The sequence below is a fragment of the Oryctolagus cuniculus genome, chromosome 10 (genome assembly GCF_964237555.1).
Source record: "Oryctolagus cuniculus chromosome 10, mOryCun1.1, whole genome shotgun sequence".
NCBI classification, from domain to species: domain Eukaryota; kingdom Metazoa; phylum Chordata; class Mammalia; order Lagomorpha; family Leporidae; genus Oryctolagus; species Oryctolagus cuniculus.
Window position 1 is genome coordinate 69,636,660 of NC_091441.1, and position 27,462 is coordinate 69,664,121.

At 42.2% G+C, this 27,462-nt stretch overlaps 1 protein-coding gene across 13 annotated transcripts in view; it reads right to left on the reverse strand.

Annotated features, from left to right (window-relative positions):
* Positions 1 to 3,935: 3,935 nt before the first annotated feature.
* The window catches only part of PTPN2 (protein tyrosine phosphatase non-receptor type 2), a 111,574-nt gene continuing 88,047 nt past the window's right edge, over positions 3,936 to 27,462 (reverse strand). For 8 of the 13 annotated variants that reach the window (XM_008261003.4, XM_070050525.1, XM_051851450.2 and 5 more), the window contains 3 exons: positions 26,031 to 26,183; positions 19,719 to 19,900; positions 10,874 to 12,578 (listed from right to left, as the gene is read on the reverse strand). In XM_008261003.4, the coding sequence (XP_008259225.1) occupies positions 12,371 to 12,578; positions 19,719 to 19,900; positions 26,031 to 26,183 (543 nt within the window). In that variant the 3' untranslated portion in view covers positions 10,874 to 12,370. Of the gene's footprint in view, positions 4,310 to 10,873; positions 12,579 to 19,718; positions 19,901 to 26,030; positions 26,184 to 27,462 lie in introns of those variants that run through there. The other 5 variants (XM_002713523.5, XM_070050527.1, XM_051851451.2 and 2 more) reach the window with 1 other exon arrangement.

A 27,462-nucleotide genomic window follows, 5' to 3' on the forward strand; every position in this document is an offset into this window, starting at 1 on the left:
CCAAAATTCCCAAAGAACATCCAGTGCTCAAGGACTCCTGTGTCCGCCTCAGTTCCCAGGTTCTGGAAAGCTCATTACTCCGCAGCCAACGAGGCACCTGTTCTATTTCCATCACAGCACATTAGCTACTTGCTTATGCTCAGGCTAATTAATTCTCCCCGAAGACTGCTGGAGACCACAATCGGGTTTCCCCTGCAATCACAGAACACCCAGTGCCTGTAATAGCACCTGGCATACAGCACGTGTGCAGTATTCGATGAATATTCCACTAATTCTAAATGGCTTGGCACAGCTGTAATTCAGGGTGCCCGTTAGGGACGGAAAGGTAACCACCAGAAGGAATGGTGCACATAGCATGCACATCATCTAAGAGCCACAAGAAAACTTTGAGAATAACAGTCAAATATTTATTTTAAATTTTATTTATTTAAGAGGCAGAGGTGTGAGAAAGAGTGCGCTTCCATCCACTGCTTCATTCCTCAAATGCTTGCAACAGCCAGGGTTGGGCCAGGCTGAAGCCACGGGCTAGGAACTCAACCAGCCAGGTCTCGGAGGCGAGTGGCAGAATCCACGCATTTGAGTCACCTGCTGTTCCCCAAGGTCTGCATTATCAGGAAACTGGAAGCAGGAGCAGAGCCAGGTATCACATGCAGACACTAACACGGGATACGAGTGCCTTGACTGCTATGCCAAAGACCCGTTCCCAAATCTCTATTTTTTTTTTTTTATTATTTTAAAAGGTTATTTATTTACTTGAAAGAGTGCAAGCTTCCATCTGCAGGTTCACTCCTCAGGTGGCTGCAATGGCTAGGGTGGGGTTGGGTCAGGCCAGGAGTCAGGAGCTTCATCTGGGTCTCCCACATGGGTGGCAGGGGCCCAAACACTTGGGTCATTATTAGGAATCTGGATTGGACATGGAGCAGCCAGGACTCAAACCAGTGTCCATTTGGGATGCTGGTGTGGCAGGTGGAAGCTTTACCTGCTACCCCACAACTCCATCCCACTTTTTTTTTTTTTTTTTTTTTTTTTTTTGACAGGCAGAGTGGAGAGTGAGAGAGACAGAGAGAAAGGTCTTCCTTTGCCATTGGTTCGCCCTCCAATGGCCGCCGTGGCCGGCGCACCACGCTGATCCGATGGCAGGGGCCAGGTACTTATCCTGGTCTCCCATGGGGTGCAGGGCCCAAGGACTTGGGCCTTCCTCCACTGCACTCCCGGGCCACAGCAGAGAGCTGGCCTGGAAGAGGGGCAACCGAACAGAATCCGGCGCCCCAACCGGGACTAGAACCCGGTGTGCCAGTGCTGCAAGGCGGAGGATTAGCCTAGTGAGCCGCAGCGCCAGCTCCATCCCACTTTTTAAAAGATTTATTTATTTATTTGAAAGGCAGAGTCACCGAGAGGCAAAGGTAGAGAGATTTTTCCATCTGCTGGTTCATTCCCCAAATGGCCGCAACGGCCGGAGCTGGACCAATCCGAAGCCAGGAGCCAGGAGCTTCTTACGGGTCTCCCATGCGGGTGCAGAGGCCCAATCATTTGGGCCACTGTCCTCTACTTTTCCGGGCCATAGCAGAGAGCTGGATCGCAAGTGGAGCAGCCAGGTCTCAAACCAGCACCCATATGAGATGCTGGTTCTGCAGGAAGCGGCTTTACAAACGTTACGCCACAGTGCAGGCCCCACACCACTGGGTATATGGTGGTAGCAGTCAAGCTACCACTTCGGAGACTTGTGTCTCTTATCTGAATGCCTGGTTTCAAGTCCTGCTCTGCTCCAACCTAGCTTCCTGCTTATGTGTACACTGAGGCAGCAAGAGATGGCTTTGGGTTCCTGCACTCATACGGGAATCCTCGACTGTTTCCAGCTCTAGCCTTTGGTGTGGCCCAGCCCTGGTTGTTGCAGGCTTTTGAATAGTGAACCAGGCAGGTTGATCTGCTTGTATCTCTCTTTGCCTTTCAAGTTTTTTTTTTTTTTTTTTTTTTTTTTTTTTTTTTTTAAGATTTATTTATTTGAAAAATCAGAGTTACAGAGAGGAGAGGCAGAGAGAAAGGTCTTCCATCCACTGATTCACTCTCCAATTGGCTGCAATGGCCAGAGCTGCACTGATCTGAAGCCAGGAGCCAGGAGCTTCTTCCAGGTCTCCCACAAGGGTGCAGGGGCCCAAGGACTTGGGCCATCTTCTACTGCTTTCCCAGGCCATAGCAGAGAGCTGGAGGGTAAATGGAACAACTGGGACTCGAAGCGGGGCCCATATGGGATGCTGGCACTGCAGGCAGTGGCTTTACCGCTACACCACAGCACTGGGCCCCTGAAGTACTTTTTTTTTTTTTTTTTTTTTTAAGTTGCTCGGGGCCAGTATTGTGGCAGAGTGGTTTAAGCCAATGCCTGCAATGCCAGCATCCCATATGAACACTAGTTCAAGTCCCAGATGCTCCACTTTCAATCGAGCTCCCTGCTAATGTGCCTGGGAAAGCAGATGGCCCTGACATCTACACAAAGACAGGAACAAAGAATTCCTGTCTCCTGGCTTTGGCCTGGCCTAGCCTGGACCATTGTGGCCATTTACGGAGTGATCAGCATCTACCTCTGTATCTCTGTCTCTTCCTCTAATTCTGCCTTTAAAATAAACAAATCAATATTTAATTTCGGTTTTTTTTTTTTTTTTTTTTTTTTTTTTTTGAGAGGGACACCAAACACACTGGAATGTAGGAGGAAAATAAGATGGGAGAGGGAGGTGATACTCAACTTCGGAGGTGGAAAAACTTATGCCAAGACCACGTAGGGAAGTGTTAGGTATTTGGGTTACACCTGAAGTGAGGTCTGGCCCGGAGCTGAAGTTGCATGGAGTCAGCTTACAGGTATGAGAATTACAGACTTGTGCCAAGAAGCCGTCATCTAAGGTTGTGTCTACAGACTCGGAGCAAAGCCCAGAGGTGGAGTCCTTGGAAACACAAATGTGCAAGAGCCAGGCAGGATGGAGATGAAGAAAATCCAGAAAAAGCCTCATGAAGTCTAAGGAGAAAGCTTCCCAAGAGGCCTGAAAGCTGCTGCCAGAAGTCCTGGCGGGGAGAGCCCCAGCTCACGGCTCAGCCCCAGCTCCAGCGGCCTTCCTGGGGGTGGGGGGGAGTGAGACGGAGGCAGCGAGGGCAGACATTCCTCCCCTTGCTCTGCTGATGGAGCGGAAGACGGCCTTGCTGCGTGCCTCTGTGCAGCCAACTCCCCATGCGTCCTTTAGGAAAGATCTGGCCAGGGACAACATTTACTGACCCCGAGAGAAGACCCAGGAAGTCCGGCACATGAGGCCAAAAGAAACATAATGTAAATCATTTAGATGAGGGTCCATCAAAAAGTGCAAGGAAAATGAAATTAAAACCACAGACTTCTCAAGAATTTTCTTGAAGCACTCTCATATTTACGAATGGTGCTAATACTTTTAATTAAGGTGCTATTAATATGATGTCTTGAGTGTCTCTGGACAAAAAAAAAATCTGACAAGTGAAAAGTGATGGGATACACAGCCCAAACCCATCACTTGGTTAGGAAACAGGAAGGGCACAGGCCTCAGGAATGAATCTTTGGCTTCCTTGAAATAGGAAATGTTTGGGGAAAGCAAAACATCAGATGCAGGGTAACACCAATTTGCTAAACGGTATTGAATGGCGGCACTTATTTGAAATTAATTCTGACCTTAAGGCAACACTACCATCCGTATTTGAATATTTTTCCAGGTAAGTATAGGAATATTATTAACTTCTCTGTAGCTTTCATCCGGACAATATATTAGGATAGAAAGACTACTGGGTGGTATAAAGCAAGTAACCAACATGAACCCATCTCAATTTGTGTTAATTGCTAGTTATGAAAATCTGAAAATCAACCCAGAGGGAAAGATTCATTATGTGAAACAGAGCTCTCCTAAGATAATGCACACAAACCAACATAGTCTATTTAATAAAAATATTTAATGCTGCCAAAAGGTATAAAAATACAGTAGGAATGGCAGTACAATACAAAGTAATCTCTCCTAATTTATTTCTTTTACAACTTTCTACATTTCATACACGCATTAAAAAAACACTTAACAGTACATGAAATTCAAGGGTTCTGCAAAGTCTTCTGCTGGTGGGTGCTCTTCATTCCCTGGATGTAAAGTTTACTTTGTAAACAGACAACTGTGAGGCCATCTACAGGTTTTAGCAAGCCTCACTTCAGTTTCCGGAGTGGGCTTCAGGTCTTGCTTTGCACATCAATGGTTCAAAATTTATAGCTGCAGAATATTCTCAAGTCATGAATATTTAGGTGTCTGTCAATCTTGGCCTAAAACATAAAATAAGAAGTCATCTATTCAATTCATAGTTACCAAACACACAGACGTACACAGACACACCACAAACATGAAAGGACTGACAATGAACTAAAAAGGCAACCAAAAATCATTCCAACATATCACATTCAACCACACATAAGGGCTTCACTTGATGTAATTATGCTCAAGTCCTTGATTTTTCCAGTAGAACTGGTGATATGAAGTAGACTCATGCTAAAGCCAGTGTAACTCATATTCTTCTTCAGGAATTGCTAACTATGAATTTTCAGGCCATCCTGTTTTATTCAAGAAATGACCTCTACGTGAGATACTGACAGACAGACAGGTTAAAAAAAAAAAAAAAAGATATCCACAAGAATTTAGCAAGACTGTATGGTATGTGCTAGACTTACCAACACTTTGGAATTCAATGCAAAAGTCTAATCCAATTTGGACCTCCACTGTATAACACTGCTAAAAATATTATCAGCGTAATGTCTGAACATAAAGTTGGCTTAGCTTTAAATCAGATTGTTAGCAGATGTTTTTTGTCCTGAAGGATAATACTAATGATTACAGCTACAGAACTGCAGAGACACGATACTTAAGTTACTATTGATATAAAAGAAAACACAGACATACAATCATTGACAGGTTTATTGTATTTTAATGCCAAAAGGTAAAAATAAGTGAGCATTAAAACAAGCAGTAGACAGAGGGAAGGACTGTTGCAAGCGCAGTTTTTAATGCCATTTCACAATATTCGCAAATAACTGAATTTTTTGGGAGGTCAATGGTATTTCCATTCTTCCACCAATGCCCCTTGCTACCACCAAAAAATCCAAGTCTAAATACTTTTCACTACTGTAGCTCCACATACATAAACAGGAAATGTAGACCACATCCACACATCTAGCCACAGCAGTTACTGGAAAACCCTCTCATGCTGAGGACTGGGTTTCTTTCTGCCCACTGGCTCCTTCCTCTAGGAAGCATAATTGTACCAAGCTCTTCTGAGATGTTGTGAACAGTCCATTTTTTTTTCTCCTGATTTTCCAAAACAGAGGGAGAAATGCCAGGTCATCAGGAAAGCACTCTCATGAGAAGTCTGAGTCACAAACCCCACCACAGACACTGATTACAGAGATCTCCAGACCTGAACCAAAGTGGCCGACGTAAGCACAGGCACTTGGAGATTCCGACTGCTAAAAAATACACACTTATGTCCCACGCATGCAGAGGCCTGCTCTTTAAAACAAAGGAACGAAATCTGACCAGCGAGAGTGAATCATATTAACGGTTTGGTTTACAGCCTATTCTGATGTTCTAGAATTCTTCAGTTTCAGGGGCAGTTCCAACTGTTTCACCAAAGTTTTCTTGTTCAACTGCTTTTTGCTTCACATTAAAAAAATAGTAAGGGGGTGAATATTTGGCCTAGTGGTAAAGACTCTGGTTAGGAAGCCTGCATTCTGTATCAGAGCACCTAGATTCAACACCTGGCTCTGCTCCTGAGTCCAGCTTCCTACTAAGGCACACCCTGGTAATGACGGCTCAAGCGCTTGCATCCCTGTCACCTATGTGGGAGACCTGGATGAGTTCCCAGCTCGTGGCTTCAGTTCCCCAGTCTGTTGCGGGCATTTAGGGAGCGAAGCAGTAAATAATGGGAACTCTTTCTGCCTCTCTAATAAATGAATCAAAATTAAAAGACAAAAAAGAGGGTTAGTTTGGATTTTAACAGGTAAGAGTGGTTGTCTGCATTGTCTCAGTTAAATATCTGGCTTCAATATTCCATGAAAACATAGTCAGTGTGACATGATGGGAAGGTGGGTGGTGTGGAGTCACTGGACCTCCACAGACAGGGGCTGACTCACAGCTCTGCTCTGTATTCACAGGGCAGCCGCGGGCAAGTCACTTTTCTTTGACTCTGTTTTCTTATCTGAAATTAGGGATAGTGATATCTACCTGGAAGAGGTGTTTTGTGGATTAGGTTTTGCTTCCACATTTTAACTGGTTGGCAGAATTGTACATGCTCAACACACAAGGCTGTCCTTCCCAATTAGTTTGTTAAAGATACACTTACCAAGAATGAACCATCTTTTATCATAACAATGAAAAGAAAAGTGAGTTTTAAAACTCTGATTATTTCTATATAAACAGAAGATGAAATCATTGGAGGGTTAACTGCTTTAAAAGACTTTGCCAGACTGAGAGACAAATGAGCTTCATCTTAGAAGACGCTAATATGTTTACTTGAATCACTTTTTGCTGTCTTACAGAATAAGATAAAAGTAAAATGAGGTCAAACAAATCAAAGGAAATTAGCCATGCCATCTTTGGAGAAGGTGACCCTGCACACTGCCAAACTGTTCTCTCACTGCGCCAGAGCAAGGCCAGATACATAGAGCTTCCCCCCAATGCCAGCCCCACCTGGCAGGTGGGGCATCACCCTGCACCTACAGTCACTCTGACCCACAGACATGCACACCAATATTCTCTGGAAATGAATCAAGGCTATCCACAGACTTCTCTAACCCATGTTAGAGAAGCAATGTTGAAAAGATAACTTCCTCAAGACACCAAACTCAAAATGCTGAAAGGTTCTTACAGTGATGTGTAACCAGGAGCAAGAGCATCACGTGTCTCAACAGTCTATGCCAGATGAGGGCAACAATGAAGACAACCCGATGCCTGTTCTCTATAAAGGGGAAAAAACCCAGTGCAATTGTCCTTGCAGCTCCCCCAAATCTGCTGTGTAAGACCAGATAGCACTGGGCAGACTCTAAGTAGTATCCTCCCTGAATCCAATAATTCCATACTCTAATTAAAAACCTGAAACACAGAGTTCAAAAAACTGAACTTTTCATTCTCTCAATGGACTGCCCAAGGATGTTCAGGGCTCTAACATGTTCTTGTGTTAGGTTTCTACTGCTAAAGACAAAGCCATCTGGGGCCAGCGCTGTAGTTTAGTAGGTCCTGCTTGCTCCGCTTCCGAGCTAGCTCCCTAACGGGCTAGGAAAAGCAAAGGAAGGTGGCTCAAATGCCTGGGGCCCTGCCACCCATGTGGGAGACCCAGAAGAAGCTCCTGGCTTCTGTCTGGTCCAGCCTTGGCCTTTGTGGCTATCCATGGAGTGAACCAGTGGATGGAGGACCTCTCTCTCTCTCTAACTCTTTCAAATAAACTTTAAAATAAAATTAAGAAAGACAAACTCATTCAAGCCAAGTGAATGTTTCTCATACCACTTTATGCCATGGCTCTTGTCCAAGTTGAGCAGACACGGGAAAGGATCAGCAGTGACAGTGAAGAACAAATGCTTCCCAAAGACAGCGAGTCTTTCTGAACGCGGGAATCAAAGGAGGTAACTGCTCCCCTGAAGAATCGAGAGAGCACTTGTGCAGACTGCTCATGGTTATTCTTGGAGCAATCTGAGGTGTGCAATATCCAGAAAAATCCCTGCTGCTAAAGGAAAAATGAGATAACCCAAATCACACTATTTTCCTAGATTTTTTTTTCCTTCAGTGCATCACCCAAGAGAGTGAAAAAGCCTGAATTCGCAAATCAGGATGAGCACGAAATGGCTATGTCAGGCTAGGCACATAGGGCACAGCAGTAAGTGTGCAATGTCTGAAATGGGAACTGCAGAGCTGACACAATCAACTTCTTTCCACCAAGGCACGCAACCTCGTACATAGACAGTTGCAATGTCCAGTAAACCCACTATGTGAGTCTCTTGGTGCTGTTATCCCAGAAACACTACTTAGGCATTAGAACAAACCAATCAAACCCAAACTGAGGGAAAGGTGGACAATACATGTCAACTCCATGGTAAATCATTGAGGCTATAACCAAGACCTATATTTTAAGTCATGAAGATATACTTCTATTATGTAGCAAAAGACTACATTTCTATTTTATTTTTAAGATTCAATGCCTTTTTCAAGCCACTGTCTGCAGTGCTGGAATCCCATATGGGCACCGGTTCATGTCCAGCTGCTCCATTTCCAATTTTAATCTCTGCTAATGGCTTCGGAAAAGTAGCGGAAGATGGCCCAAGTGTTTGGGGCTCTGCCACACAGGTTGGAGGCCTGGATAAAGCTTGTTCCTGATCTTGGCCTAACCCAGCCCCACGGTTCTGGCCATTTGGGGAGTGAACCAGAACAGACGGAAAATTGATCTCTGTCTCTCCCTTTCAAATAAATAAAATTTTAAGTCTTAAAAAAAAAAAACCACACACACACACACACACACACACACACACAAAACAGGGGCTGGCATTGTGGCATAACAGATTAAGCCTCCACCTAAAATGCCACCATCCCAGTATGGGCTCCAGTTTGAGGCCCAGCTGCTCCACTGTGAAATGTGCTTGAGAAAGAAGCAGAAGTCCTTGGGCCCCTGCACCCGGAACTCCGGGATCCTTGCTTAGGCCTGGCCCAACCTTGGCCACTACAGCAATCTGGAGAGTGAACCAGCAGATGGAAGATCTCTCTCTAGCTGTCTCTCCTCCTCTCTCTGTCAAATAAATAAACTCTGTCAAATAAATGAAAAAATAAATCTTAAAAAAATAAAATAAAATAAAACAACAAGATATCAAAGTCAAATAAGGGCTTCTTAACAGTAAAGGACCCCCTCCATGCTGCTCTGGCTGGAGGTCTTTGACTCTAATAATAAACCTTTTTAAATCCAAAAAACTAAATAAATAAAAAGAGTAAAGGAGACTTTATTAACTGTTGATATATACCTGAGAATGCACAACAACCACTTTTGCTATGCACTCAGTTCCAAACTGTGAAGAGAGGTGTCAGGTACAGTGGGATGTAGGACAGCCACAGACTCCATCCCTGGAGGGTGTGCAACAGACTGAAAGTCAACACCCTTGCAGAACATTCTTTACTCACTGAGAACCCATGGGTAGAAGAAAAAAATACATCAGTATTTATAGAAAAAGAAATAGTCTTTCCTCTCTTTCTCTCTCTCTACATAAATACACACACACACACACACACACACACACATATATATATAAAACAGTATTCAGTTTCTAATAGGCTGCATAAAAAACACTAAGATTGTATCTGAAAGTAAAAATCAAAACAGACTAGATTTTCCAACCTGTATAAAAATCAGGCAGGCAATCTGGAAACGTAGATACTCATTAAGTATAGGATATTTTCCTAAGAGAGAAATTACCTAATTCTAAAATATATTACATGAGATGTTTCAATGACAGCACCACAAAAGTAAAAACGTCAAGTCTCAGGATGATTATGGCTGAGTAATAACACCTACCTCATAAGTTGGTTGTGAGGATTAGATCGGATAATATAGGAAACATGCTGAGCACAGTGCTTGGCACCTAGTAAACGACCAATATGTGAGAGCCACCATCACTGTGAATTAATGCTGAGAGCAGAGAGGGAACTGAGAAAAAACCCGAGGACTGTTCTTTGTCCTAACCTGTTTTTGAACTCCATGTTGATTGTCCCATATCATCAATTCTGACACAGGGGTTAAGTCACTTAGGAACCAGAACCCTTCCGCCAACATGCTTGTTTAGTAGAGCTTCTTTAGAAGAAATTGACTAACAAGGGTTTTTTTTTTTTTTTTTCACTTCCTTTCTCCTTGCTCAATCTTTAGTAGTTTAAAAAAAAAAAAAAAAAAAAAAAAAAAAAAAAAAAAAAAAAAAAAAAAAACTTGTTACAGAATCTTTTTTCCTCCTTAACCTATTAAAGAAGCAATGACATCTGATTAAAGTCAAAATACAAGTGTCTATAAAAGCTTTTTAAAAATTACAAAGTATTATGAAGACCTAAAGGACATATAGTTTCTTTTAAAGACACAAAACCACCAAGGTTCTTTATCTAACTGTCTTCCTCCAGCAGTTCCCAGAGAGGCAGGAGCAGGGGCCACGACCATGTCCATCTCCCTGACTGGAATACCTCATTTAACAAGGGTCAGGATAGCAGCTGTGGGCACCACAACCTACTGTCATATATCTTCAATAATTAGTAGATGGTACCTACCCAAAATATTATCACTGGTAAAAACTGAATATTCTTTAAAGCTTCCACAGTCCACACCATCCTCAAGGATCTGCCGGAAGTGGGAAGATGACTGACCTCTGCGGCAGCTCACCAACAAGTGTTTACTACACTGAACATGGCTTTTAAAATATATCACAACAAACAGCACCAGGAAGGACAGAAGCAGACAACAAGCAAAGCTGAAATGGTGGTTCCCACAAAGCACATTCACCCAGCAAAGGGGTCAGGGACAACCTTATCAGTGTGTTTCCTGTAAGAACGCTTTACCTTTTTGTTTCCAGCACAGCCTTTTTCACTGGGAGTTTAAGGCCTACCCATGTTTGACTTGCAGAGTTAACACACTGTATTTTAGCAAGATAAACCAATGCAAAGTGGAATGAAAGATTTTAGACCAGTAACACCCCTAAAGCCAAAGGGCCTTGATGCCTGAACACAGGTTTAATGCAGACAGATGTAAGAAAATGGCCCTCTTACCTCCTCTCCATTTCAAGGTTACAGGACACAGTAACACTGAATCAGGACACAGGCACTTGTTATATATCAATCTTATTTAATGTGCAGTACCACCTACATCCTGCTTTCATACTTGCAGTATAAGTTAACACATTGAAATCAATTCCAAATATGTATACCAATGGTTTTCAAACTGCTTTCAAACGAAAACTGCTCTGTATAGAATAACTGAGCATTATGCAGAAATCCCATGTGGTGTGAGAAGCAATGCAGAGATGCTGTGGTTGAAGAGAAGGTCGGAGTCCTTCTGCCATCGCCTGGTGCCCCTCGCAGAAACCCAGTGAGCAGAGTTTGAAAACCACTGAAATGACGGATACTGTCTATGCCTCTTAGCAATTAAATTCATAACAACTGCTTAAAGTTTAAGTCAAACATTGAATGGAATGTTGGGATGCGAGGAAAACTAGCACTCAAACGAGCAGTTAAATTCATTAAACAATATGCTTTAAAAACAACCAATTCGGAAGTGAAAGGGACAATGGAGGGTTTGCACATCACCTGCTATGCACTGAAGTAGAAATAACTTGAAAAAACTTTACCTCAACACTTCAGTCTAGTAAATGTAAATCATTTATCATAAAATGTTGCTACCTTACTTACTTCCTAAATCTCAATTTACCCCAATTATAAGTTAGGGTAATTACATTGAAATCTTCACAGAAAATGAAAAGTCTTAGTAGTGGGCTTTACAGAACCAACTTCTTGACAAAGTTTTGACCAACTGTTACTTGACTAACCCAGAAGGAAAATTTTCCTTCTAAGATACTTTTAAGAAAAGTTCATTTTTCTGATTAATATAGGGAAAACTAGAAAACATAAAGGAAATGCAAATATGTAGTAGAAATGGCTTATTTAGAGCTCTAACTGCTTATATCAAACTTCTGTTTAGGAAAATGTGTCCAGTACAATTGAATCAACATACAATTTATTTTATTATGGTAACAGGTTTCAAGTTGAGGTTTTAAAAAGTACATTTAACTACAAAATTAAGATTAAATAGGTACTTATAAAATATATTTACCCTGAAATGGTTAAGAATATAAAGTGTTGATGCCCATGTCAATCGTACATTATACATTACACACATGAATTAAAGGTCATTTTCTTTCCATTAGTAACGTAGATAAAACCACAATATTTATTGCTTGTATCAAGTGCAGGTTGAAATCCAGATAGCCTCCAAAAACAAATTCTTGTGATAAAGGATCTCTCAATGTTGGTCAGGTGAAATATTAAGTCTGACATGTAGGAATACAGCTGCAAAATGGACCAGTTTTGAACAAACATGAATGTCTTTATTTTGGATAGCCGTTTACAGTGTGGGTTTCAGAGGAACCTGCAGTGAAGAGTCCTGAGATGTTGGGCTTCTGACTCTAAGTGTCTCTTATGGTTGAGGCCTATCCTACTGCACCGTGTGGGGTATGAGGAGTTCACTGCTAACAGACAAACTCCCTATGATTAATGCAGCACTGTCAGCTACTAGTGCAGAAGCTTGCTGGGCAAAATTAACTGTTTATTTATAGGACATTTTGCTGAAAAAACAGTGTCCAGCCAACCAAAGCGCCAACCAAAATGACTGACACAAACCCCATCTTAGTGATAATAGGTTGCCAATATAACCACCTTTTTCTTTTTCGTTCAGTCTCATTTAGCCTCTGTTTCATCTGCTGCACCTTCTGAGCCGTGGTGGCTTTTCTGTCCTCTCGGATACGTTTCCGTAGAACACTGTGAATAAATAAAAACAAATGAAAGGAAGTATGTGCGTGGCAGGACTTGCTCTAATACAGAAGGTCTGAGTGCAAATCCAAAACCATTCCTCCAATGTATTTTTCATCTTATTCAAACCCTGGGATTAAGAAGGGAAACGGTCTCCTATTCTAAACTGGTTCACGGATGTACTCTGATGATCCAGCAACATCTTCTGGCACACTTTTATACATACTAAGTACTGTTAGTAGGACCTGAAAATCAGCAAGGTACATACTTTCTTGAAAAGTGAATTGGTGACTGTTGGTTTTCTTTGCTAACTAGCAAGCAGAAGGGAAAAGACACTGGGGGTCCCTCTAATCCGAATCTATAGGATTTAAAAAATGCTAGTGTCAAGTGGAGAAGGAGTAGGGGTAGTGCGGAACAGTTCTAGATAAAAGAAAACCAAAGAATCATATCAACCAAATACAGTGTCCAATCCTTGATTAGATCATAAGTTATTTTTATTATGAATAGCCATAGATTCTGAAAATGTTCAACCATTAGACTGTGGTGATGGCTACATGACCTGTCTAAACGTGAAAATACAGTGAAACTATACATTTTAAATAAGTGTAATAAGCAAAGTGTACTTTTTAGATAACCAGGAAAATTTCAATGTGAAATCTAAAGAAGAGGGTCTTCAAAATGTTCAAGGAAAATTATAAACATCTATGCATGGTTTTCAAGAAATTTTTGCACCAAAATAAATCTATCTTTTAATACCACTTCTAAAAAATTTTTGAAGTGTTACAGTATCAGGATAATTTACTGCTATTTATTATTTATTTCAGTGAGTTTTTTTTTTTTTTTTTTTTTTTGACAGGCAGAGTGGACAGTGAGAGAGAGACACAGTGAGAAAGGTCTTCCTTTGCCATTGGTTCACCCTCCAATGGCTGCTGAGGCCGGCGCACTGCGCTGATCCGATGGCAGGGGCCAGGTACTTCTTCTGGTCTCCCATGGGGTGCAGGGCCCAAGCACTTGGGCCATCCTCCACTGTACTCCCTGGCCACAGCAGAGAGCTGGCCTGGAAGAGGGGCAACTGGGACAGAATCCGGTGCCCTGACTGGGACTAGAACCTGGTGTGCTGGTGCCGCAAGGCGGAGGATTAGCCTAGTGAGCCGCAGCGCCGGCCAGTTTCTTTTCTTTTTTAAGATTTATTTATTTGAAAGGCAGAGCTACAGTCAAGGGGAGAAAGAGATCTTCCATCTGCTGGTTAATTCTTGAAATGGCCACAATGGCTGGAAATCTATCCGAGTCTCCCATGTGGCTGTGGCAGGGGCCCAAGCACTTGGGTCATCTTTTGCTGTTTCCCAGGTATAACAGGGAGCAGGATTGGAAGTGGAGCAGCTGGGACTCGAACCAGCATTATGGGATAGCAGCCTTGTAAGCAGCAGTTTAACCCGCTGTGCCACAATGCTGGCATCTCTGTTCATTTCTTTAGCTATTGCTGGTGGAACGTAGCTGCTGTAGAAAACAGCTTGACAGTTCCTCAAAATGGTAAGCACAGGACTGTCACAGGAACCAGCAATTCCACTTCCAGGTATACACCCAAGTAAACGGAAAGCAGAGGTGCAGGCACCTGACATCCTGACAGTCTCCTTCCTGCTCCACATGAGCTTTTTCTTGCCCAGAAGGGTTTTGCTCTTCTCTAAATTTGTTCTCCATAAAAACAGAAAACCTTCCCTTCCATCTGGTCCCTTCACTTCTATTCTATTTAATTCTCCCTCCTCTCATTGCTGGTCTTTGCATGTCCTGTGGGCGCACTCTTACTTACTACAATTGGCCTTCTGGGCCCATGGGTTCCACACCCAGAGATTCATCCAACCATCAATGAAACTGCATCTGTGGGGCCGGCACCATGGCTCACTTGGCTAATCCTCCGCCTGCGGCGCCAGCATCCCATATGGGCGCCAGGTTCTAGTCCCGGCTGCTCCTCTTCCAGTCCAGCTCTCTGCTGTGGCCCAGCAGGGCAGTGGAGGATGGCCCAAGTATTTGGGCCCCTGCACCCACATGGGAGACCAGGAAGAAGCACCTGGCTCCTGGCTTTGAATCGGCGCAGCGCTGGCCGTGGCAGCCACTGGGGGAGTGAACCAACGGAAGGAAGACTTTTCTCTTTGTCTCTCTCTCTCTCTCACTGTCTATAACTCTGTCAAATAAATAAATAAATAAATAAATAAATAAATAAAAAAAGAAAAGAAAGAAACTGCATCTGTACTGGACATGTGCAGACTTTCATTCTTGCCATTATTCCCTAAACAATTATTCCCTAAACAATAGGGAATATGTGCTAAAAACTACATAGTATTTACATTATACTAGGTGTTACATGTAAGCTAGAGATGATTTAACGTCTACAGGAGGGTGTGTGTGGGTTATATGCAAATACTACAACATATAAGGGACTTGAATATTCATGAATTTTGTTATCTGTGGGGGTCCTGGAACAAATCCCCCATGGATATCAAGGAAGAACAGTTTATAGGTATTCCTGGCTGCCTGAACTTTGTCTGAATATCTGTTATAATGACTTGTAAAAGTTGCTACCCAGAATTCACTCTCTGATCTGAAAATTCACTGTGACAAATATGCACATTCCTTCCAGTGAAAATATATGGGTACAAATGCAGGTCACACATATATAATATGTAACACAGAAGTGGACAGGTAGCATTAGCCCTCCATGGGTCTCTAACTTGATTTTGCTAGGTGTCTGGGACCACCATCACCATCAACCATGTTCTAATGTATATGAAATCTTTAATATACTATTTTAAATTTCCATTGCAATGTAGAGGCAATTAGAGTTTGTATCATATTTTACATTATCATCATTTGCCATACATATACAATATGGTTAGATAATGAGATTATATGATTAGATAATTAGCACTTTAAATGCTGTATAGGAGTTTTAAAGGGTTTTTTAACTATGATGGAGAAAATTGGTTATAGCTTTTGATGGGACTGGGAACACATACTTTTTATCATTTAAAATAATAGAATAAAAGTCAGTGCTTTCCAAAACTGCAATACAATTCAGGACTGAGCTAGAAACAAATACAAAGGCATGCCGGCCGGCACCGCGGCTCACTAGGCTAATCCTCCACCTAGCGGCGCCAGCACACCGGGTTCTAGTCCTGGTCGGGGCACCGGATTCTGTCCCGGTTGCTCCCCTTCCAGGCCAGCTCTCTGCTGTGGCCAGGGAGTGCAGTGGAGGATGGCCCAAGTGCTTGGGCCCTGCACCCCATGGGAGACCAGGATAAGCACCTGGCTCCTGCCATCGGATCAGCGCGGTGCGCCGGCCACCGCGGCCATTGGAGGGTGAACCAACGGCAAAAAGGAAGACCTTTCTGTCTGTCTCTCTCTCTCACTGTCCACTCTGCCTGTCAAAACAAACAAACAAACAAACAAAAAACCAAAAATAAACAAAGGCATGCCACCATTATCCTTCCCTATATATGTATGTAAGTATGCATATGTCTGTCCGTCTATCTAGAGACAGAGATCTTCCATCCACTGGTTTACTCCTCAAATTCCTTGCAACAGTCAGCAGTGGGCTGGGCCTAAGCCAGAAGGCAGGGACACAAGCTGGGTCTCCTACATGGATGGCAGGCACCAACCTACTTCTCCCAGGATGTGTGGGATTGGAAGCAGAGCTGGGAATCAAATCCAGGCACTCTGACATGCACTGAAGGTGTCCCAAGTGGCATCTTAACTGCTGCGCCAAACACTCCCCTGTAATTTAGTTCAAGAGCACTATTCGAGAGGACAGACTATGCCCACTTTGTGATACAACAAAATCTTCTGTTATCCAGTTGCGCCTCAGGAAATTATGTCTGTGTAATAACCTTCCAAGGGGGACCTAACCAGGTTTTTGCATATATTCATACAACTTAGGCTACAAAACCTAAAGAGAACCTCCTGTGGACCCTTGTCCATGGAAAATCACATGTAATTTCTTATGGCAGCAGACTCAGCAGTCTTCTGCCAACACTCGCCCTGGCAGGTGCACTTTACGTAAACATACTGCACAGTAAGACTTTTCATATAGCCCCACTACCTTCTACTCTCACAGCTTTATGGGTCATGTGATGATTGAGAACACTGGTTGTCAAACTAAGATTCCAATCTACAAGAAATATCTTATATCCCAATGGAGCGCACATATACATACATTTACCTATATACACAGTATGCATTTGAGTATGGAGAATTTATATACAACATGGACAGAAGAAACTAGGTTAGAGTATTCATAGTTAACTATTTATGATAGTCTAATAATTTCTATTTTACTCTATTCTATTTTCTTCTTTAGAAACTCTTTTTACAAGCCAATAACTGATCTCATGACTATGGGATTTGACCTTCAATTTGGCAAACACTGTCTTGGAGGATACTCAATGACAATGAAGAGAAGAAATTACCCTCTACTCCTTTAATGGCTGAAATCTTTGACAAAATTTTTATCTTATTCTATTAGTACCTCTTATTCAAAGCTATCCATCAGTATTAAAATGCACTGGAGAAGGCAGGCATTTAGTATAGTGGTTAAGATGCTACCTAGGATGCCGGCACCCCATACGGAAGTCCTTGGGTTTTAAGTCTTGGCTTGGGTCAGGTCCCAATTCCAACCTCCTGGTAATGCATACCCTGGGAGGCAGTAGGAGGTGACGGTTAAAGTGGCTCAAGACTTGGATTAGTCAAGAAGTTCTAAGCTCCTTGTTTTGGTCTGGCCCAGATGCCATACTGTTGCAGGCATTTGGAGAGTGAAATAATGGATAAGAGACCTCTATTCTAAATCTCTGTTTCTCTCTCTGCCTTGAAAGGCATACATCTGAAAAGCCTTACTTCTCTCTTGGGACCCTCCCTCTGCTTTCAAACATACACCAGGTCTCATTTACCTCCCAGGGAAGAAAAAAAGAAGAAGAAAACAATCCATGTGAACATATGTATGCACACATCCACACACTGTAAGAACACTTTCTGCAATCACTCTGTAGCTCCCAAATTATTTTAAGTAATTTCTGGACTGCCAAATTTGGACAATGATGGTTTCATCCACTGCGATTGTTAAGATGGTTTGTGTGTGTCTTTTAAAATTAAAACAATTCTGAGATACTAAGGAAACCAATTTAGTCATTAAGCTTGTTTTTCACTTAATTTTACACATAGTACTAATCAAAAGCGGGGGAGAAGGGGATACTAATACTAGGAATCTGAAAATCTTACTACCAAACAAGTTAACGTAATTTAAAACAATATCATTTTCTGATTTAAAAGTATTAACTTAAGGGGCTGGAGCTGTGGCACAGCAGGTTAAGCCGCCACTTGCAGTGCTGGATGCCAGCTCAAGTCCTAGGTGCTCTATTTCCTATCCAGCTCCCTGCTAATGGCCTGGAAAAAGCTGCAGAAGATGGCCCAATTACTTGGGCCACAGACACCCATGTGGGAGACCTGGAAGAAGCTCTTGGCTTTGGTCTGGCCTACCCTGGCTGTTCTGGCCATCTGGGGAGTGAACTAGTAGATGGAAGGTGTTTCTTTCTCTCTCTCTCTTCTCTGCCTGTAACTCTGCCTTTCAAATAAATAAATATATCTTCAAAAATAGTAGTAATTTAAGGCTAAAAAAGGAACAGCTTAATGCTTTCACTTAGTCTAAAAGTCATAAGTGAGGGGCTGGTGCTGTGGCATGGCATGTTAAAGTCCTGGCTTGCAGCGCCAGAATCCCATATGGGTGCTAGTTTGAGTCTCAGCTGCTCTACTTCCAATCCAGCTCCCTGCTAATGTGCCTAGAAAAGCAGTGGAGCATGGCCCAAGTCCTTGGGCCCTGGGACCCAGGTAGGAGAGCCAGAAGAAGCTCCTGGCTCCTGGATTCAGATTGGCTCAGCTCTGGCCTGTTGTAGCCATCTGGGTAGTGAACCAGCAGATGCAAAATCTCTCTCTACCTTTCTCTATAACTCTTTCAAATAAATAAAATAAATCCTTAAAAAAGCCATAAATGAGAAGCAGTGCTGTCTGGAAATACAACACATTTACTATATATGGCAATATATTAGGTTTCACAAAATTTCAGGTATATAATTTTGATATTACAAAAATACAGTGTGCAGCAGCTATAATGTACAGGAACCTTCATACTATTTTCATGGTACATCCCAAATCCCAACCTTGACAAGTATGACAACATAAAACTTCCCACAATAAAAAGTATATTTAACTCCTCCCCCCCAAAAAAGAAAAAGTTATTCAGACATTCAAAAAAGAAAAAGAGCTCATTCACTTTGCTAAGTGACTTAGACCTCAGAACACCAGCTTCCTAATGTGTGCCTGAAATAATCAGAGCCCTAGAAATGTAGGTTTTTTTAATTTTAAAAAATTGGGGGCCAGCATTGTGGCATAGCAAGTTAAAGCCTCCACTGGCAGTGCTGGCATCTATGTGGATGCTGGTTCGAGTCCTGGCTGCTCTACTTCTGATCCAGTTCCCTGCTAATGTACCTCGGAAGGCAGTGGAAGATGGCTCAAGTCCTCGAACCCCTGCATCCACATGGGAGACAGGATAGTTTCAGGCTCCTGGCTTCAGCCTGGCCCAGCCTGGCCCAGCCTGGCTATCGTGGCCATTTTGGGAGTGAACCAGCAGATGGAAGATCTCTCTATCTAACTCTGCCTTTTAAATAAATAAATCTTAAAAAAATTCTTTTGCAATAACTTATACATTTATATGGATTAAAATGAAAAAGTATAAAATGGCATTTTACCTATTTTTTAAGAAAACTACTTTTTTGCCTCTAACAATGGAATTAAGTTTAAATATTTTATAATTTTATTTTTAACTCTACAAGTGGCAAGTATTCATATCATTTATTTACTATACTGTACTTGTATATTTTAGTATCTGATCATATTAACCTTTGTATTCAATTAGTACTGTTTTTTCACCTGGTTTCTGTTTATAAACAGTCTTTTTCTAGAACTGAAAGCTTTTTGAGAACAATCATGTAATCATATGCTACCTAAATATTAATTCGACAGACAGAGGGTCTATATTGCTTCCCATCAAGTGAACTTTTCACAATAAAAAGCCTCATCTTTTTGAGCATCTAACTCTGGGAATCTCACCTCTCACTGTTCTCCTCCAGAGCGTCTTGCGTTTTAGAAGAAAGTCCTGTACATCGGTCACCTGTCGGTTTTTCTTCTTCTAGACCTATTCGGTTCCCATTGTATTTTTCAGTCATTATTTTGTTTGGTGAATGATCAAAAGCAGGAGATAAATCTTCCTTAGAAAGTTCTTTCCACCGTTTCTAGGTAGGGAAGAAAAAAGAAAAAGCAATGCAGACACCGAAAATTTGGCTTCCCTTAAATTAAAAACGTTTGATTTTAAATTCTATATTCAAGCTGAAAAAAATCCCTGCAATGCGAAAAGATGAATGAAAATGACCAAGGATTTATTATACCACAGTACTTTTGACTACTATGCTTAAGTTTAAAATTTTTAATTATAAAGCATTTAATTATCTATATACATCACCTTGTAGTTGAATACTTTATTAGTTAAATGTGATCTGGTATCTTCCTATTCTTTGCTCCTGTCCAGTGCAGGGAGACCCAACAGTTAAAATATCTAGACAGGTCCTAATGTTGTCAAAGGTATTCAATTTGGTTGTCCCTAACCAAGTACCCTACCAAGTACACTGGGAGCTCCAGGTGGTCAGCTCACCACCAGGCTGGGAAAACATCCTTTAGCATGCCTGGACTTTAGAGTGGATGACAACAAACAGCAGGATTTCGATAAAGATAAAGAGAAATTCCAGTTTCTCCCTTTATGAAAGAGGATATCATCACCCTCCTCGGGCAACTGCTGCAGTGATTAATAATAAAGCCCAGGATTAGTATCATGTTTGACAAACACTAAGCTTTCTTTGTTTCACCATCACCATTCCTAGTAACAAAGGCACGGGAAGAAGAGGTACGAAATGTGTCCCTGGAGATGGCAGTTGTCAGTGGCCAGGCTGAACAAAAAAAGGCAAAAATCACTGGGACCATAGTTTCTCAAGTCTTTTAAGGCAGGGAACACAAAAGTCATCGATCTCCCTGCCAGTAACAGTGGCAGAGGGTAAGTCAATGGTTTTGATTATCTGTGACTTTGACAATGACCCAAATTACTTGGTATGGACAGGTGTAATCCCCTTTGAGGACACTACCATGGAAACAAGGGTCTTAGGTCAATTTAATAAAGAACACTCTACTAACTACCTGAAGAGAATAATGATTTTGAACAGAGGTGTAACACAGCAACTTACATTCTCAGAACTTACAAAAACATTCATAGCCTGGAGTTACTTTTAAACAAAATCATACTATTAAAGACAATGTTTAGGTCGGCGCCGCGGCTCAGTAGGCTAACCCTCCACCTTGCGGCGCCGGCACACCAGGTTCTAGTCCCGGTCAGGGCACCGGATTCTGTCCCGGTTGCCCCTCTTCCAGGCCAGCTCTCTGCTGTGGGCCGGGAAGGCAGTGGAGGATGGCCCAAGTGCTTGGGCCCTGCACCCACATGGGAGACCAGGATAAGTACCTGGCTCCTGCCATCGGATCAGCGCAGTGCGCCAGCCACGGCAGCCATTGGAGGGTGAACCAACGGCAAAAAGGAAGACCTTTCTCTCTGTCTCTCTCTCTCACTGTCCACTCTGCCTGTCCAAAAAAAAAAAAAAAAAAAGACAATGTTTATATATCTAGATTTGTAAAATACCTGGAAAACTCATCCATACACTGGATGGACTGTTTCTCATCTGTGCCATCATCGTCATACAACGCAAGAATGAAAAGGCGTTTACCAGCCCCACCTTTCCCCGAAACAGCTGCTGTATTCAAGTGCAGAATGAATGCATCTTTGTTTTATAACAGCTGATTTACAAAAGACTCCGAGAATGTGACACGTCTGCTGTGCCTGGAAGACAGCAGGCAGGGAGTAGCACAATTTGTGCAATGTAGCTGGAGGACAGAGAACATGGACACTTGGAAGAAGTAACGAGGCTGGACGGGAAGCAGACTTCTAGGAGAGGAGTCCTGGGGGTCAATGAGAAGGGTTGGGGTGGCTGAACAGACCACGTCCAGGAAGAAGACCCTGCCAACAGTTACAAAACACTGTACAATGTACCTAAGAGTGGGATGTCTTCACTTTAGATGACTATGTAAATTTTCCTCTTTCCCTTTGTTTCAAACCTCACAATTTCCTTAGGTAACTGACACTACCACCCTTGTACAGGTAAGTCCAGAGATTTTGGCCAATTGGCCTAAGGTTATGCAGCTAATAAACAGTAGGGCAGAATTTTAACTCAGATAGTTGGGTTGACTATCCTACAGTCCCTCATAATGCTATATTGCTGTATGTCTCTGAAAAGCTCAACAATTTCAGACACTGGATGAAGAAAACACCCAATAAAAAGTGTTCAGCAGTCTCCACAATTTATGTTGGTCAATTTTTGAAGTTTCCAGTTTTCACTAAGCCCCAGTTACAGCAACTTGGCCATGTATTTGGACAACACTCAACAATGTCAATGAATGAACTGAAGCCAACAATCAAGCCTCACTGGACCACTTCCCAGAATATGCAACAAATTCAGAATCTGTCAACAAGAAAGGCACTCAGCAAAGTGGGGGTGGAGGAGGGTGAGATAGTTAATGTCAGTGAATTTCTGAAAAATTCATTCTGCTATGTCTCAGTGCAGCAAACTTAGCTTACATTTGCCCTTCAGTGATACAAAGTGAGCAGGCACTCCTGAGTCACCTGTCTCAGTTTATCACTACAGATGTGCTAAGCCAAGGTATTTGCTTTCACTAAATAAGAATTTCTCATGAGCTTCATGTTGAAGTCTGGCGCGGTTTCACCTTTCTTTCTAATTCTGTGCTCATGGTATGAACCACAGTCCCACATGTCACATGCTAATGGCAGCAATGCCTCATTCACTTGTCTGGAACCCCCCACCCCATCCACTTCTCTCACTGAAGAAAGCATCTCCAAAGAGCTGTAAAGGGATACAGTTAAACTTGAGAAAACACTGCAATTTGTTAAAAGTTTATCATTTAACATTTAACACTTTATTAGCAGGATCAAATTATCAGCGAGAGATCTTGCAACACAAGTTCTGATTTGCTGAACTAGATTATTTAATCTGGGAGGTTCATCAATGACACTGGGAGTTTGCCAATAAACATGTGGTAATACCAGTAACTATTTTATGTATTTATGCCAAAACATGTGCCAAGGGACAACTAGCAATTATCCATATTTACCTAGGTAGGTCAAGGTCGTTACAGATGTTCTGTTATGAATATATGCTATATGCTATATCTATATCTAACTGACTTAAAATACAATCACTCTATGCATGGGTGTTTGTGGGTGTAGTGGGGTAAGCTGCTGCTCTGGACACCGACATCTCTTATCAGAGTGCCTGGTTAGAGACTTGGCTACTTTGTTTCCGATCCAACTTCCTGCTAAGGTACCCAGGAGACAGTGGGATGATGGTCCAAATCCCTGGGTCCCTGCCACCCACGTACAAGAACTGAATGGAGTTCCAGGCTCCTGGCTTTGACCTGGCTCATACCAGGCTGTTGCAGGCATTTGAGAAGTCAACCAGCAAATGGAAGCTATCTCCCCAACTCTTCTAAGTCTCTCCCTCTCTGTCACTCTGCCTATCAAATATATAAATAAATCTGTAAAAAAAATCGAATCACCTCAGACCTGTGACATTAACAACTCTTCTTTGTCACTACAGGTCCTAAATCACTTTAAATACATATATGCAAGAAATCATATTAGAAAAATTAACATAAAACTGCATTCAGGGGCTGCTGTTTGGCACAGCAGTTAAGCCACCTTTTGGAACACATGTATCCCATATTGGAATGCCTTGTCTGAGTCCCATGTACTCTGCTTCCAATCCAGCTTCCTGCTAATGAGTACCCTGAAAGGCAGCAGGTAGCAGTATGTGCTTCCTACACAGAAGACCTGGATGGAGTTCTGGGCTCCTGACTTTGGCCTCGTCCAGCTTTGGTTGCTGCAGGCCCTTGGGGAGTGAACCAGAGGATGGGAGATTTCTGGCTCTGCTATTTTTTCAAATAAACATTTTTAAATGATAAAAATGATTATTATCAACAACTCTATGCTCACACAGTAACCTAAATGGAACGGACCCATTCCTTCACAAATTGCTAAAACCCACAAAAGAAACAGACAACCTGAAAAGGCATGTATCTACTAAAAAAAAAAAAAATTAACCAACACAAAGAAAAGATGCAAAGACTTGGTTTACAGTGGTCATGTGTTGAAATACTGCACTGCACTCCATTAAAATGTACAAGCATTACATCTTAATAAAAAGCAAACAATAGTTTACAAATCAGAGAAAAATCAAAATAATAATTAATAAGCTTCCAAAATAGAAAGCACTAGGCCCAGACTGGGAAATCTACCAAACTAAAGACAACATACCAATCCTCTACAATCTCTTTCAGAGAACAGAAACAAAGATTACTTCCTAACTCATTCTATGAGACCAGCACCACCCTAATACTAAGATCAAAGACATTACTAGAAAGATGGGTTCCCTGGGGATACATGGGTTCAGGAAGTAACCCCCACACCATATCATGCCCACAGTGAAAAGAAGCTTCCTTCTTCTTATAAATATTAGTTTTTCCCAAAAAATTAGAGAAAACAAAGGAGGAGAGAAAGAAGAGTCTTTTCATAAACTGGCTATCACATCCTTATACGTAAAGTGATACTTGTATGAGCTACAGTTATTTATTGTTTTGGATTTCCACATTAACAAAGTGACTTTACATCTCTGCAATAGGTACTGAAATTTTATGACTTAAAATTTCAAGGGACTTTATTTCTCTCATATTTCTGTTCTAAATTAAGGTTCTACAACAGGACTGTCCAATGAAATACAATATGAGCCACATATATCGTTCAATATTTTCCCATAGCCATGTTAAAAAACAATATTAATGTCTTATTTAATTCAGAATACTAAAAACAGAACAAAAATAACTTTCTAAAATTATTTAAACATTTTACATTTTTTCTATATTAAGTCTTCAAAATCTGGTGTATAGTTTAAATTTCTGTCTAGCCACATTTCAAGTACTGAAACAGGTTCTGAAATAGGGTCTAGGGTTTTGTGGGTTAGTTTTCCACTTAGTTATTCTGGCACAGAGTAACCTCATGTTTTGCCATTGAAATTTTTATTTAATGCTTTTCAAAACCTGAAAAAGATCTTTTATATAAAACCTTTAAAATATTATTGATAAATATCATATAAAGTTTGACTTGAGGGCTGGCGTTGTGGTGGGGGGCTGCCGTGGTGATGTAGTAGGTAGCTGGCTGAGACCTGAATTGGCATCCCATGCAGCGGCAGGGCTGCAGGCAGAGCCTTAACCTACTACAACACAGAGCCAGGCCACCAGCAGGATATTGATGGTCTGACCTAAGTTATAAAAGAAGGCTTATTCAGGGGCCAGCGTTGTGGCCTAGTGGGTAAAACTGCTGCCTGCCACACTGGCATTCCACATGGGTGCTGATTTGTGTCCCAGCTGCTCCACTTTTGATCCAGCTCCCTGCTAGCAGACTGGGAGAAGCAACAGAAGCATTTGGACCCCTGCCACACACGTGGGAGACTCAGATGAAGCTCCTACTTCCTGGCTTTGGCCTGGCCCAGCACCAACCCTTGTAAGCCATCTGGGGAAGTAAATCAACTATCAAAGATCCTCTCTCTCACCCTCTCTTTTTCATTTTTAAAGATTTATTTATTTATTTGAAAGGCAGAGCTGCACACAGAGAGAAGGAGAGGCAGAGAGAGAGAAAGATCCTCCATTTGCTGGTTCACTCCCCAGATGGTCGCAATGGCCAGAGCTGCGCCAATCCGAAGCCAGGAGCCAAGAGCTTCTTCTGGGTCTCCCACGTGGGTGCAGGGGCCCAAGGACTTGAGCCATCTTCTACTGCTTTCCCAGACCATAAGAAAACAGAGAGTTGGATTGGAAGAGGAGCAGCTGGGACTCGAACCGGTGCCCATAAGGGATGTCAGCACGCAGGCTGTAGTTTTAATCACTGCACCACAGTGCAGGCCCCTCCATGAACTTTTGAAGATTGCTCATACATGTTCAAGTTGCTCATTATTATACAGTGAAATATCTAAAATATAAACTAAATATTCTGTAATACCATGCCCAGTTTTTAATGGGGCAAAAGTACCTAAATTTCCTGGTTTAATGACTAAACACTTCAATCTCCCCTACATGAAAATTTTAGTTTCTCTAGTGAAATCTTGTTCCCAAAAATTAACTCAAACATACCTTTTGGAAAGTGAGTTGCTTGATGTAAACTGTATCTAACAAAACAGGTATTATACTTCCCCAAGAAAAGATTACCTGTATATTGGAATCTCCCTTTATACACTTTGCTCCTTCTATTATAGCCATATATGAGAATCTGAGTTGATCTGGAGTCTGAATAAGTCCCATTCGGTATTTCCTCATATTCAGTAACACTTGTTTAACATTAATTTCATCTCCTTTTTCCATCTGCAGGAAAGGGAAACATAAGTACAGCCTTTAAGTGTTAGAGTCCAGGAAAGAAAAGCAACACGGGATTATTACTAAGAATTTTGCTGTGCATTCACTCTTCATGAAAAAGGATCATTTAATACATTATCCCAATCCACTCATCCTTCCACACCTCAATTGTTCAAGTAGTAGACGGAGGAATTGTGATTCTTTAGCTGATTCACAATTGATTCCAAATCATAGTAATCTCGTTCACTTTGGCCAGTAACCAAAGGAAGGATTTATGACTAGTTTTGGCTAGTATAGGGGTAAAGTTCCTGTGCTTAGTTCTTTTTGTTTATTTGCATGATTGTTTTTTTTTTTTTTTTTTTTTTTTGACAGGCAGAGAGTGGACAGTGAGAGAGAGAGACAGAGAGAAAGGTCTTCCTTTGCCGTTGGTTCACCCTCCAACGGCCGCCGCAGCTGCTGCGCTGCGGCCGGCGCACCGCGCAGACCCGAAGGCAGGAGCCAGGTGCTTCTCCTGGTCTCCCATGGGGTGCAGGGCCCAAGCACTTGGGCCATCCTCCACTGCACTCCCTGGCCACAGCAGAGAGCTGGCCTGGAAGAGGGGCAACCGGGACAGAATCCGGCGCCCCGACCAGGACTAGAACCCGGTGTGCCGACACCGCAAGGCAGAGGATTAGCCTAGTGAGCCACGGTGCCGGCTCTGCATGATTGTTTTTAAGGTCTGATGGTAGTAAATCTTTTGCCCATATCCCTTCTGCCTTCTTCATGTATGGACTACAAATACAATGTCTGAAGGCACAGCAGTTATCTACAGAAGTGGACAAGAAAGTCAGAGAAAGTCTATATTCTCTATCACACTGGTGAACTACTACATCAACTCTGGACTACTGATTGGATTTTAGAAACCACACCACAACAGAAAAAGGAGAAAACTGTGTAAGTAATGGTTGGCAGGAACAGGAATAAACACACGATCCAGTTTTAACATTCATCATTAACCACACAGACACCAGAGTTTTTAAATAGGACAAAGTCTACTTTAATGAAACAATCCAATTTCTGCTTTATTCATTTGAAAGGCAAAGAGTTCATCTGCTGGTTCACTCCCCAAATGCCTACAACAGCTGGGGCTGAGCCAGGCCAAGGATGGGAGCAAGGAACTCAATCCAGGTCTCCCACAAGGGTGGCAAGGACTCAAATACTTGAGCCATCACTGCTCCCAGGATGAACATCAGCAAGAAGCTGAAATCGGAACCAGAGACAAGAACCAAGTTATGGCACTCCAATATGG